General features: G+C 30.8%; 1 protein-coding gene across 1 annotated transcript; it reads right to left on the reverse strand.

Annotated features, from left to right (window-relative positions):
• Positions 1 to 8,428: 8,428 nt before the first annotated feature.
• On the reverse strand, positions 8,429 to 12,249 carry LOC113346038. Its single transcript, XM_026589647.1, has 5 exons — positions 12,048 to 12,249; positions 10,707 to 11,459; positions 10,335 to 10,469; positions 8,550 to 10,172; positions 8,429 to 8,451 (listed from the first exon to the last, which is right to left on the reverse strand). Exons 1-5 carry the CDS (start codon positions 12,247 to 12,249, stop codon positions 8,429 to 8,431), a joined length of 2,736 nt encoding a protein of 911 aa, XP_026445432.1.
• Between the last annotated feature and the right edge of the window lie 3,054 nt (positions 12,250 to 15,303).

Here is a 15,303-nt window from a genome sequence, read left to right on the forward strand (position 1 = left end):
ATCCTAACAAATTTCATCTATCTTGAATCAAATAGAAAGACAAAGTTAACACAAAAAGAAAGAGTTCATAAAAATGTTGAATTTTATATACGTTAACTCAAAAAAGGTGTACACACTTCGTTATAAGTATGAAATTAATTTATGAAATTAAATTGTAAACTAGATAAACTCATCTTTAACAGAAAAAGTTTGAAAAATGTATTGCAATCACAAATAATATGTTCTAAAACCTTACGCTAATAAAAATTGCATTTTTATGTATGTTGATTCAAGAAAATATGAAGGTAGGCAAATTTCACAATAGAAGAAGGATGAAAGACCATGCAAACTAATCCAAATCCTAACAAATTTCCTCTATCTTGAATCAAATAGAAAGACAAAGCCAACACAAAAAGAAAGAGTTCATAAAAATGTTAAATTTTATATACGTTAACTCAAAAAAGTCTACACACTTCGTTATAAGTCGGAAATTGATTTCTGAAACTAGATTATAAACTAGATAAACTCATCTTTAACAGAAAAAGTTTGAAAAATGTATTGCAATCACAAATAATATGTTCTAAAACTTTACGCTAGTAAAAATTGCATTTCTATGTACGTTGATTCAAGAAAATATGAAGGAAGTCAAATTTCACAATAGAAGAAGGATGAAAGACCATGCAGAACTAATCAAAATCCTAACAAATTTCATCTATCTTGAATCAAATAGAAAGACAAAGTTAACACAAAAAGAAAGAGTTCATAAAAATATTGAATTTTTTATACGTTAACTCAAAAAAGTGTACACACTTCGTAATAAGTTTGAAATTGATTTCTGAAACTAAATTATAAACTAGATAAACTCATCTTTAACTGAAAAAGTTTGAAAAATATATTGCAATCACAAATAATATGTTTTAAGGCATTACGTCTAGTGAAAATTGCATTTCTATGTACGTTGATTCAAGAAAATATGAAGGAAGTCAAATTTCACAATAGAAGAAGGATGAAAGACAATGCAGAACTAATCCAAATCCTAACAATTTCATCTATCTTGAATCAAATAGAAAGACAAAGCCAATATAAAAAGAAAGAGTTCATTAAAATGTTGAATTTTATATACGTTAACTCAAAAAAGTCTACACATTTCGTTATAAGTCGAAAATTGATTTGTGAGACTAAATTGTAAACTAGATAAACTCATCTTTAACCGAAAAAGTTTTAAAAATATATTGTAATTACAATTAATATATTCTAAGGCAATACGTCTAGTAAAAATTGCATTTCTATGTACGTTGATTCAAGAAAATATGAAGGAAGTCAAATTTCACATTAGAAGAAAGATGATCCAAATCCTAACAAATTTCATCTATCTTGAATCAAATAGAAAGACAAAGCCAATATAAAAAGAAAGAGTTCATTAAAATGTTGAATTTTATATACATTAACTCAAAAAAGTCTACACATTTCGTTATAAGTCGGAAATTGATTTCTGAGACTAAATTGTAACCTAAATAAACTCATCTTTAACAGAAAAAGTTCGAAAAATGTATTGTAATTAAAATTAATATGTTCTAAGGCAATACGTCTAGTAAAAGTTGCATTTCTATGTACGTTGATTCAAGAAAATATGAAGGAAGTCAAATTTCACAATAGAAGAAGGATGAAAGACCATGCAGAACTAATCCAAATCCTAACAAATTTCATCTATCTTGAATCAAATAGAAAGACAAAGTTAACACAAAAAGAAAGAGTTCATAAAAATGTTGAATTTTATATACGTTAACTCAAAAAAGTGTACACACTTCGTTATAAGTCGGAAATTGATTTCTGAAACTAGATTATAAACTAGATAAACTCATCTTTAACTGAAAAAGTTTGAAAAATATATCGCAATCACAAATAATATGTTCTAAGGCATTACGTCTAGTAAAAATTGCATTTCTATGTACGTTGATTCAAGAAAATATGAAGGAAGTCAAATATCACAATAGAAGAAAGATGAAAGACCATGCAGAACTAATCCAAATCCTAACAAATTTCATCTATCTTGAATCAAATAGAAAGACAAAGCAAATATAAAAAGAAAGAGTTCATTAAAATGTTGAATTTTATATACATTAACTCAAAAAAGTCTACACATTTCGTTATAAGTCGGAAATTGATTTCTGAGACTAAATTGTAACCTAGATAAACTCATCTTTAACAGAAAAAGTTCGAAAAATGTATTGTAATTAAAATTAATATGTTCTAAGGCAATACGTCTAGTAAAAATTGCATTTCTATGTACGTTGATTCAAGAAAATATGAAGGAAGTCAAAATTCACAATAGAAGTAGGATGAAAGACCATTCAGAACTAATCCAAATCCTAAAAAATTTCATCTATCTTGAATCAAATAGAAAGACAAAGCCAATATAAAAAGAAAGAGTTCATTAAAATCCTTAATTTTATATACGTTAACTCAAAAAAGTCTACATATTTCGTTATAAGTCGGAAATTGATTTCTGAGACTAAATTGTAAACTAGATAAACTCATCTTTAACAGAAAAAGTTCGAAAAATGTATTTTAATTACAATTAATATGTTCTAAGGCAATACGTCTAGTAAAAATTGCATTTCTATGTACGTTGATTCAAGAAAATATGAAGGAAGTCAAATTTCACAATAGAAGAAGGATGAAAGACCATGCAGAACTAATCCAAATCCTAACAAATTTCATCTATCTTGAATCAAATAGAAAGACAAAGTTAACACAAAAAGAAAGAGTTCATAAAAATGTTGAATTTTATATACGTTAACTCAAAAAAAGTGTACACACTTCGTTATAAGTATGAAATTAATTTATGAAATTAAATTGTAAACTAGATAAACTCATCTTTAACAGAAAAAGTTTGAAAAATGTATTGCAATAATATGTTTTAAGGCATTACGTCTAGTAAAAATTGCATTTCTATGTACGTTGATTCAAGAAAATATGAAGGAAGTCAAATTTCACAATAGAAAAAGGATGAAAGACAATTCATAACTAATCCAAATCCTAACAATTTCATCTATCTTGAATCAAATAGAAAGACAAAGCCAATATAAAAATAAAGAGTTCATTAAAATGTTGAATTTTATATACGTTAACTCAAAAAAGTCTACACATTTCGTTATAAGTCGGAAATTGATTTTTGAGACTAAATTGTAAACTAGATAAACTCATCTTTAACAGAAAAAGTTTGAAAAATGTATTGTAAACTAGATAAACTCATCTAGTAAAAATTGCATTTCTATGTACGTTGATTCAATAAAATATGAAGGAAGTCCAATTGCACAATAGAAGAAGGATGAAAGACCAAGAAGAACTAATCCAAATCCTAACAAATTTCATGTATCTTGAATGAAATAGAAAGACAGAACCAACACAAAAAGAAAGAGTTCATAAAAATGTTGAATTTTATATACGTTAACTCAAAAAAGTCTACACATTTGTTATAAGTCGGAAATTGATTTCTGAGACTAAATTGTAAACTAGATAAACTCATCTTTAACAGAAAAAGTTTGAAAAATGTATTATAATTACAATTAATGTGTTCTAAGGCAATACGTCTAGTAAAATTTGCATTTCTATGAACGTTGATTCAAGAAAATATGAAGGAAGTCAAATTTCACAATAGAAGAAGGATGAAAGACCATGCAGAACTAATCCAAATCCTAACAAATTTCATCTATCTTGAATCAAATAGAAAGACAAAGTTAACACAAAAAGAAAGAGTTCATAAAAATTTTGAATTTTATATACGTTAACTCAAAAAAGTGTACACACTTTGTTATAAGTATGAAATTAATTTATGAAATTAAATTGTAAACTAGATAAACTTATCTTTAACAGAAAAAGTTTGAAAAATGTATTGTAATTACAATTAATATGTTCTAAGGCAATACGTCTACTAAAAATTTCATTTCTATGTACGTTGATTCAAGAAAATATGAAGGAAGCAGAATTTCACAATAGAAGAAGGATGAAAGATCACGCAGAACTAATCCAAATCCTAACAAATTTCACCTATCTTGAATCAAATAGAAAGACAAAGCCAATACAAAAATAAGAGTTCATAAAAATATTGAATTTTGTATACGTTAACTCAAAATACTTTACACATTTCGTTAAAAGTCAGAAATTGATTTCGAAGAATAAATTGTAAACTAGATCAACTCATCTTTAACAAAAAAAAAGTTTGAAAAATATATTGTAATTACAATTAATATGTTCTAAGGCAATACATCTAGTAAAAATTTCATTTCTATGTACGTTGATTCAAGAAAATATGAAGGAAGCGGAATTTCACAATAGAATAAGGATGAAAGATCACCCAGAACTAATCCAAATCCTAACAAATTTCATCTATCTTGAATCAAATAGAAATACAAAGCCAACACAAAAAGAAAGAGTTCATTAAAATGCTGAATTTTATATACGTTAACTCAAAAAAGTCTACATATTTCGTTATAAGTCGGAAATTCATTTCTGAGACTAAATTGTAAACTAGATAAACTCATCTTTAACAGAAAAAGTTCGAAAAATGTATTGTAATTACAATTAATATGTTCTAAGGCCATACGTCTAGTAAAAATTGCATTTCTATGTACGTTGATTCAAGAAAATATGAAGGAAGTCAAATATCACAATAGAAGAAGGATGAAAGACCATGCAGAACTAATCCAAATCCTAACAAATTTCATTTATCTTGAATCAAATAGAAAGACAAAGCCAATATAAAAAGAAAGAGTTCATTAAAATGCTGAATTTTATATACGTTAGCTCAAAAAAGTCTACATATTTCGTTATAAGTCGGAAATTGATTTCTGAGACTAAATTGTAAACTAGATAAACTCATCTTTAACAGAAAAAGTTTGAAAAATGTATTATAATTACAATTAATATGTTCTAAGGCAATACGTCTAGTAAAAATTGCATTTCTATGTACGTTGATTCAAGAAAATATGAAGGAAGTCAAATTTCACAATAGAAGAAGGATGAAAGACCATGCAGAACTAATCCAAATCCTAAAAATTTCATCTATCTTGAATCCAATAGAAAGACAAAGCCAACACAAAAAAAAAGAGTTCATAAAAATGTTGAATTTTACATACGTTAAATCAAAAAAGTCTACACATTTCGTTATAAGTCGGAAATTGATTTCTGAGACTAAATTGTAAACTAGATAAACTCATCTTTAACAGAAAAAGTTTGAAAAATGTATTGTAATTACAATTAATATGTTCTAAGGCAATACGTCTAGTAAAAATTTCATTTCTATGTACGTTGATTCAAGAAAATATGAAGGAAGCAGAATTTCACAATAGAAGAAGGATGAAAGATCACACAGAACTAATCCAAATCCTAACAAATTTCACCTATCTTGAATCAAATAGAAAGACAAAGCCAATACAAAAATAAGAGTTCATAAAAATATTGAATTTTGTATACGTTAACTCAAAATACTTTACACATTTCGTTAAAAGTCAGAAATTGATTTCGAAGAATAAATTGTAAACTAGATCAACTCATCTTTAACAAAAAAAAAGTTTGAAAAATATATTGTAATTACAATTAATATGTTCTAAGGCAATACATCTAGTAAAAATTTCATTTCTATGTACGTTGATTCAAGAAAATATGAAGGAAGCAGAATTTCACAATAGAAGAAGGATGAAAGATCACGCAGAACTAATCCAAATCCTAACAAATTTCACCTATCTTGAATCAAATAGAAAGACAAAGCCAATACAAAAATAAGAGTTCATAAAAATATTGAATTTTGTATACGTTAACTCAAAATACTTTACACATTTCGTCAAAAGTCAGAAATTGATTTCGAAGAATAAATTGTAAACTAGATCAACTCATCTTTAACAAAAAAAAAGTTTGAAAAATATATTGTAATTACAATTAATATGTTCTAAGGCAATACATCTAGTAAAAATTTCATTTCTATGTACGTTGATTCAAGAAAATATGAAGGAAGCGGAATTTCACAATAGAAGAAGGATGAAAGACCATGCGGAACTAATCCAAATCCTAACAAATTTCATCTATCTTGAATCAAATAGAAAGACAAAGTTAACACAAAAAGAAAGAGTTCATAAAAATGTTGAACTTTATATACGTTAACTCGAAAAAGTTTACACATTTCGGTATAAGTCGGAAATTGATTTCTGAGACTAAATTGTAAACTAGATAAACTCATCTTTAACAGAAAAAGTTTGAAAAATGTATTGTAATTACAATTAATATGTTCTAAGGCAATACGTCTAGTAAAGATTGTATTTCTGTGTACGTTGATTCAAGAAAATATGAAGGAAGTCAAAATTCACAATAGAAGAAGGATGAAAGACCATGCACAACTAATCCAAATCCTAACAAATTTCATCTATCTTGAATCAAATAGAAAGACAAAGCCACCACAAAAAGAAAGAGTTCATAAATATGTTGAATTTTATATACGTTAACTCAAAAAATTCCACACATTTCGTTATAAGTCGGAAATTGATTTCTATTGTAAGCTAGATAAACTCATCTATAACAGAAAAAGTTTGAAAAATGTGTTGTAATTACAATTAATATGTTCTCAGGCAATACGTCTTATAAAAATTGCATTTCTATGTACGTTGATTCAAGAAACTATGAAGCAAGTCAAATTTCACAAGAGAAGAAGGATGAAAGACCATGCAGAACTAATTCAAATCCTAACAAATTTCATCTATCTTGAATTAAATAGAATGACAAAGCCAACACAAAAACAAAGAGTTCATAGAAATGTTGAATTTAATATACGTTAACTTAAAAAAAATATATTGTAATTACAATTAATATGTTCTAAGGCAATACGTCTATAAAAATTGCATTTCTATGTACGATGATTCAAGAAAATATGAAGGAAGTCAAATTTCACAATAGAAGAAAGATGAAAGACCATGCAAAAATAATCCAAATCTTAATGAATTTCATCTATCTTGAATCAAGTAGAAAGACAAAGCCAATATAAAAAGAAAGAGTTCATTAAAATGCTGAATTTTATATACGTTAACTCAAAAAAGTCTACACATTTCGCTATAAGTCGGAAATTGATTTCTGAAATTAAATTGTAAACTAGATAAACTCATCTTTAACAGAAAAAGTTTGAAAAATGTATTGTAATTACAATTAATATGTTCTAAGGCAATACGTCTAGTAAAAATTGCATTTCTATGTACGTTGATTCAAGAAAATATGAAGGAAGTCAAAATTCACAATAGAAGAAGGATGAAAGACCATGCACAACTAATCCAAATCCTAACGAATTTCATCTATCTTGAATCAAATAGAAAGACAAAGCCACCACAAAAAGAAAGAGTTCATAAATATGTTGAATTTTATATACGTTAACTCAAAAAAGTCTACACATTTCGTTATAAGTCGGAAATTGATTTCTATTGTAAGCTAGATAAACTCATCTATAACAGAAAAAGTTTGAAAAATGTGTTGTAATTACAATTAATATGTTCTCAGGCAATACGTCTTGTAAAAATTGCATTTCTATGTACGTTGATTCAAGAAACTATGAAGCAAGTCAAATTTCACAAGAGAATAAGGATGAAAGACCATGCAGAACTAATTCAAATCCTAACAAATTTCATCTATCTTGAATTAAATAGAATGACAAAGCCAACACAAAAACAAAGAGTTCATAGAAATGTTGAATTTAATATACGTTAACTTAAAAAAATCTACACTCTTCGTTATAAGTCGGAAATTGATTTCTGAGACTAAATTGTAAAGTAGATAAACTCAAATTTAGCAGAAAAAGTTTGAAAAATGTATTGTAATTACAATTAATATGTTCTAAGGCAATACGTCTAGTAAAAATTTCATTTCTATGTACGTTGATTCAAGAAAATATGAAGGAAGCAGAATTTCACAATAGAAGAAGGATGAAAGATCATGCAGAAATAATCCAAATCCTAACAAATTTCACCTATCTTAAATCAAAAAGAAAGACAAAGCCAATACAAAAATAAAGAGTTCATCAAAATATTGAATTTTTTATACGTTTTTTTTTTTTGCTAAATCCATGTTGTATTAATGAATAACCAATATGTACAAAGTGTTCATAAGAAAAGAGGTCAGAAGACCCCAAAAACTTACAAACTACTTGAATCTGAAATAAACAACATTAGGAAATTCTAAAGACAAAAGGAAATCAGGCCTTTCATCATAATTTAAACCTTCACCATTACGAAGATAACATCCCCTTTTAGCCATCTTGTCTGCTGCAAAATTAGCCTCACGATAAGTATGAACAAAACGAATAGAGTCATAATTGTTTTGTATTCTTCTCCATCTGTGCTTGACAAACCAAGGAAGATTTGTACCCGTCAACGTCTTAATTGTTCCCATTGAATCAGAACGTACAACCACTCTTTTAACATTCCACTTCATAGCCCACTCCAAACCAACAATAATACCATAAAGTTCAGCTAAGAAATTAGTAGTAGAACCCAAACCAATACTCATAACACCCAAAAAATTACAATCAGCATCACGAACAACAACACCAGCTCCAGCTATACCCGGATTTCCTTTGGCTGCTCCATCACAACATAATAAAATTTCATCCCTATTTGGCGGACTCCAAAAGCACTCAATTGGCTGAACCTGCTTAACCTTCCTATGCATCACACGGAAAAAGTTCAAAAGATCCAAGTCCGTTGTAGTATTATGCATGAAACCCTTCAAACGACCAGCGTATTCACTAATCAAATAGAACACTCTCTTCCTAAAAAAATGAATGCTAACAGAAGAATTCTGAAAACATGCCTTATTTCTTGTTTGCCATAATTCCGAGCGAATCACCAAAATAGCTAAAAGCCATAAATCTTTGACAATTCTACTTCTACCCTTTGCTGATTTATATGAATTCACAATATCGTAATAAGGTGTTAGATTAAACAAACCTGAACACCACTGCCAAATTTGAGTTGCAAACGTACAACTCCAAATAATATGCTCCAAAGATTCTTCCTCCATGTTGCACAAGTAACATTTGTTGGCCATTTCAACTTTGAATCTACTCTTGATCTTGTCTTGAGTTGCACAAACCTCACGACATATCTTCCAATTCTGAGCAGCCAATTTGGGATGAATTTCTTTCCTCCACAAAAGACCATAAATTGCTGATTTTGGATACGCCCTTCTAATGATATTCTTTGCTGAAGAGACTGAAAAGTGGCCATTCATCTCCGGCATCCAAACTCTACAATCATTCCCTCCTTGTAACAAAGGAAAATTTGAAAGATCCACACCCGCACGGACCAAATTCTGAATATGATCTCCCTGCATCATCCAAGCATTATTAACAATAATATCACTGACCTTGACATTTCTGTCCAAGTCAGTTTCATTAAGCATATCAGCAATACACTCATTACCATACCAAACATCAAAATAAAGAGATGTAGACCTCCCGTTCCCAATGAGAACCTTGGTATTCTTGTCAACAATAGAATGAATCAGTTTCATGCCCGGCAAAATAGAAGAATTCACCCCATAAAGCTTTATACTACCCTGCTTAGTAGTAAATTTCGCCCATAAGAAACGAGCCCATTTCTTGTTAGAAGAACGAATACTCCACCAAAGCTTCATTAGAAGAGCCTTATTAGTAACAACCATGCTGGTTATACCAAGACCCCCTTCCTTCAACGGACAGCAAACCTTTGGATATCCAACAACAAATTTCCTTGCAACTTCAGCATCACCCGACCAAAGAAAATTACGAATAACTCTTTCAGCATGTTGAACAAATTTTCTAGGCCATTTGTACACCGCCATGTTGTGAATAGCATAACTCGCTATCACTGAATTGATAAGAACAACTCTATCTTGAAAAGAAAGTAACTTACCTTTCCAAACCGAAAGTTGCTTCTTAATTTTCTCTATCACATTACAAATGTGACGATACTTAACTGCTCCAGGCATAATTTGAACTCCCAAATACCTGTCCGGAAAAGTAGTAACTTCCATACCCAGTAAATTAGTGATAGTCCCAAAGCGACTCAAAGAACCACCACCATAATAAATCTTACTCTTTTGACGACAGACAGTTTGGCCCGAGGCACTTTGGTATTTACCAAGCAAAGCAAGAAGGTTATGCAGACTCTTCATATTGCCTTTACAAAAAATCATAATGTCATCAGCAAAGAAAAGATGTGTGGGAGAAATACCTCTTTTGGAAAGCATAGGCGTCATCATCTTCTCAGCAAACAACTTTGTAAGATTTCTACTAAGAACATCTTCAATCAGAACAAAAATAAGAGGAGATAAAGGATCACCTTGCCGAAGACCTCTATTGATTTTGAAGAATCCCTCTGGACTTCCATTAAGAATAATAGAAATCCTTGCTGAGTTAAGAATAGCCAAAATCCAAGAACACCAATTTTGAGAGAAACCATACCTTCGAAAAACCTCTAAAACAAATGACCAACTAACCGTGTCAAAAGCTTGAGTAATATCCAGTTTCAACCCCAAATTGCCATCCTTACGTTTGGTTTTCAGATCATTGATCATCTCCGACGCCACAGTAATGTTTTCATGAATGTTCCTCCCCTTCATGAAAGCAACTTGTTCTTCTGAAACCAAATTATCAAGAACACTCCCTAGTCTTGTAGCTAAAATCTTAGTAAAAATTTTAAAGAAAAAATTACTAAGACCAATAGGCCGAAAGTTTCGAAGAGTGTTGGCTCCTCTAACCTTGGCAAGAAGAATAATAAGACTAGAATTAGCACCATGAGGAATGATTTGCCGCTGCCAACAGTACGTGATAGCTCTGACAAGGTCATATTGCACCACGTCCCAACAATGCCTATAAAAACAACCAGAGAAACCATCCGGCCCTGGTGCACTATCCGCATCCAAATAGAAAACAGCATTCTTAATCTCCTCCATAGTAGGAATTTCATCCATTCTCTGACTATCCTCCACCGAGATGATGTTATGATCATAATTAAAAAGCTCCTCATCAATAGGCAACTCATCACCATTAAACTTTGACTCAAAAAAAGAAACCGTATAGCCTCTAATTTGATCACAATCAGTAATAACAGCCCCATTATCATCCACCAACTCCGAAATCATATTACTACTCCTGCGCATTCTGATATTAGCATGAAAGAAAGAAGTATTACTAGCTCCCTCCAAAAGCCATTTATTACGTGATTTTTGCTTTAGCATAGTAACACGATGAGAACGAATTTCCTGAAGAATAACTGAAGCCTCCTTGGCAGAATTCAGCTTAGTTATATCCTCTGGATCCTCATCCGAAATACGAAGAGCCACTTCCATAGTCAATTCAGCTTGTTTTAGCTTAGCAAAAATATTGCCAAAAACATGTGAATTCCAATCATTCATAGCAGCTTTTAACCTCTTGAGCTTGAAAGGAAAAATAAAAGCAGGAGATCCTGTAACCGGTGCATTCCAACAATCACTTACCATTCTCATGAAATCAGAATGAGCAAACCACATCTTCTGAACTCTAAAAGGAGCTCGTTTCGGTCTAGTATTAACAAAAGGAAAGCCAATAAGAGTAGAATGGTCGGAAACTTCACGGGGAAGAGCTTTACACCTCCAATTCTCATACTTAATAAGCCATGCCTCATTAATCAAAGCTCTATCCAGCTTACAAAGGATTCTATGAACACCATATTGCCTATTAGACCAAGTGAATTTAGAACCCAAAAAATCAGCTTCAAAAAGATCATTATCATCCATCCAATCACTAAAATCATTGATGACTGAAGTACGTGGTTGATTGCCTCCTTTTTTCTCCTCATTATGAAGAACACAATTAAAATCACCCATAACCAACCAAGGAGTATTAATATCAACTGAGGAAAGTTGTTGCCACAAACTTCTTCTCGTGACTTGAAAACAGCTAGCATGAACAAAGGACACCAACACCCCCTCTGTTGCAATGGTAATAGCTTGTCTACTAGTATTCATAACTACATGCGTAGCTATGTCAATGGACCAAAAAATCCATATGTTACCTTTAGACGAATCAACAACATTATGAATAACTTCCTTCTTATAACCAGCTACATATAATTTGCGTAAGAAACGCAAGGTACAATGCACCTTAGGTTCAGCTAGACAGAAAATATCTGGCTTAAACTCAAGAATTAACTCTCTTAACTTATTTTTGGCTGCATCCCGTGCAATGCCATTAATGTTCCAATAGAGAACACGCATTAAAAACCAGATTTAGAGGCCTTACCAACTATAGAAGCAACGCCAGAGTTCACTCCTGGTGAACCTCCTTGTTCAACACCAACACGGACATTAGAGTCCTGAAGAGAAGCGGATTCAGAAATTTGTTCTAAAGAAGTATTCCTACCAGCTGTAGTATTCACAATTTTATGCATGCATAGCATGCGTATTCTCTTTACTTCTTGTTCAGCCCTAAACTTTGCATCAGCTGTGCTTTCCTCCACATCTTGCATATAATTAAGAGCACTATATTTATTGTTATTCAATATAAACTCCCCAGCCGTGAGCTGATCACAAAGAGGAGTTGGAGTTGAAGTCACAATCCTAACAGGTTTAGGAATCCTAGTTCCAACCAAACTTGTCATATTTGAAGGATGAGTTTCACCTACTTTTCCATTCAATAATACGGCTGATTTTGAAGCCTGTGCTTGTTTAGTTCTCGCCAATTCAACATAGACAGATTCAAAATCAGCTTTGGCTTGTGACATAACAGCCTCCAACTGCTTAGCCTTCAACAGCTTAGCAACAAACTCCTCATCAACCACATCCCCAACAAAAGTTTCTTCATCATCATGAATAACCTCCAAGCTGTTTGTATCCTTCTTTTTTCCTTTTTTCTTACGCCTAGCAACTTGCCATTCACCACCAACCTTGTTATTCATCACAGGTTGCGCTTCACCAGTTTCGTGAGATTGATTGGTAACCAAAGGTTGACGCTCATAAGTTTCCTTGGATTGTTTTCTACACTCCTTATCATTATGACCAATTAACTTGCACTTGGAACAATATTTTGGAATTTTTTGGATCGCAACAGCTTGCCAAAAATCCAAACCCCCCACCGTGATATGTATAGCATCAGTAGCCGCTTCAGAAAAATCAATATCCACCAAAACTGAAGCAAAGTGACCATATTCATGTTCAAGAGTTCTTCTATCAACCACAATAGGAGTTCCTAACGATTTTGCAAGAGACAATAACGTTTTTTCTGTCCAAAACTCCAATGGTAACCCTGGAAAAGTAACCCACACCGAAGCATGAGATGTGCGTTGCTTCTCAGCATCAAAACCAGGAAACCATTCAATTAGGTTTAACTTTTGGTTTCTAAAAAACCAAGCTTCAGCATTCAAAATCGTATCTTTGGCTGATTGCGTGCGTAACTTGATGGTAAAGAAACCTCTACTCATAGGAATTAATTGAACATCTTGGCTTAACTTCCATTGATTTAACAAATCGTTTTTCACCTCTTGAAAAGTGATCCCTTTAAGATCTAAACGGCCTATGAGACTGAATTTCCAAATATCGTAACCTTCTAAATAAAACTCCTCAGGCAAAACAACAGCAGGCTTTCCTTCTTTTGACGTTGGTGTTGGCAAGGTTTTGAGATCAATAGAAGTTGTTGGAAGTTGTTGCTTTCTTTTCAACTGATCAGCATAAGAGCGAGACCTATTAGTAGATGATTGAGGTGGATCCCCCATCACAAATCACCTAAAGATGATTGAGAGGAAGAATGAAAAAAGTTGAAAGTTTGTAAAACCCTAAGGAAAATCGCCTCAGAGCATAGGAGAGAGAAAAAAAAGTTCAAAAAAACAAAAAGAATTTTTATACGTTAACTCAAAAAAGTGTACACATTTCGTTATAAGTCAGAAATTGATTTTTGAGACTAAATTGTAAACTAGATAAACTCATCTTTAACAATAAAAAGTTTGAAAAATATATTGTAATTACAATTAATATGTTCTAAGGCAATACGCCTAGTAAAAATTGCATTTCTATGTACGATGATTCAAGAAAATATGAAGGAAGTCAAATTTCACAATAGAAGAAGGATGAAATACCATGCACAACTAATCCAAATCCTAGCTAATTTCATCTATCTTGAATCAAATAGAAAGACAAAGCCACCACAAAAAGAAAGAGTTCATAAATATGTTGAATTTTATATACGTTAACTCAAAAAAGTCTACACATTTCGTTATAAGTCGGAAATTGATTTCTGAGACTAAATTGTAAACTAGATAAACTCATCTTTAACAAAAAAGTTTGAAAAATGTATTGTAATTACAATTAATATGTTCTAAGGCAATGCGTCTAGTAAAAATTGCATTTTTATGTACGTTGATTCAAGAAAATATGAAGGAAGCCATATTTCACAATAGAAGAAAGATAAAAGACCATGCAGAACTAATCCAAATCCAAACAAAATTCATCTATCTTGAATCAAATAGAAAGACAAAGCCAATATAAAAAGAAAGAGTTCATTAAAATGCTGAATTTTATATACGTTAGCTCAAAAAAGTCTACACATTTCGTATAAGTCGGAAATTGATTTCTGAAACTAAATTATAAACTAGATAAACTCATCTTTAACAGAAAAAGTTTGAAAAATGTATTGTAATTACAATTAATATGTTCTAAGGCAATACGCCTAGTAAAAATTGCATTTCTATGTACGTTGATTCAAGAAAATATGAAGGAAGTCAAATTTCACAATAGAAGAAGGATGAAAGACCATGCAAAACTAATCCAAATCCTAAAAAATTTCATCTATCTTGAAACAAATAGAAAGACAAAGCCAACACAAAAACAAAGAGTTCATAAAAATGTTAAATTTTACATACGTTAACTCAAAAAAGTCTACACATTTCGTTATAAGTCGGAAATTGATTTCTGAAACTAAATTGTAAACTAGATAAACTCATCTTTAACAGAAAAAGTTTGAAAAATGGATTGTAATTACAATTAATAAGTTCTAAGGCAATACGTCTAGTAAAAATTGCATTTCTATGTACGTTGATTCAAGAAAATATAAAGGAAGTCAAATTTCACAAAAGAAGAAGGATTAAAGACCATGCAGAACTAATCCAAATCCTAACAAATTTCATCTATCTTGAATCAAATAGAAAGACAAAGCCAACACAAGAAAAAAGAGTTCATAAAAATGTTGAATTTTATATACGTTAACTCAAAAAAGTCTACACATTTTGTTATAAGTCGGAAATTAATTTCTGAGACTAAATTGTAAACTATATAAACTCA

Source organism: Papaver somniferum, unplaced genomic scaffold, assembly GCF_003573695.1.
Source record: "Papaver somniferum cultivar HN1 unplaced genomic scaffold, ASM357369v1 unplaced-scaffold_88, whole genome shotgun sequence".
Taxonomy (NCBI): domain Eukaryota; kingdom Viridiplantae; phylum Streptophyta; class Magnoliopsida; order Ranunculales; family Papaveraceae; genus Papaver; species Papaver somniferum.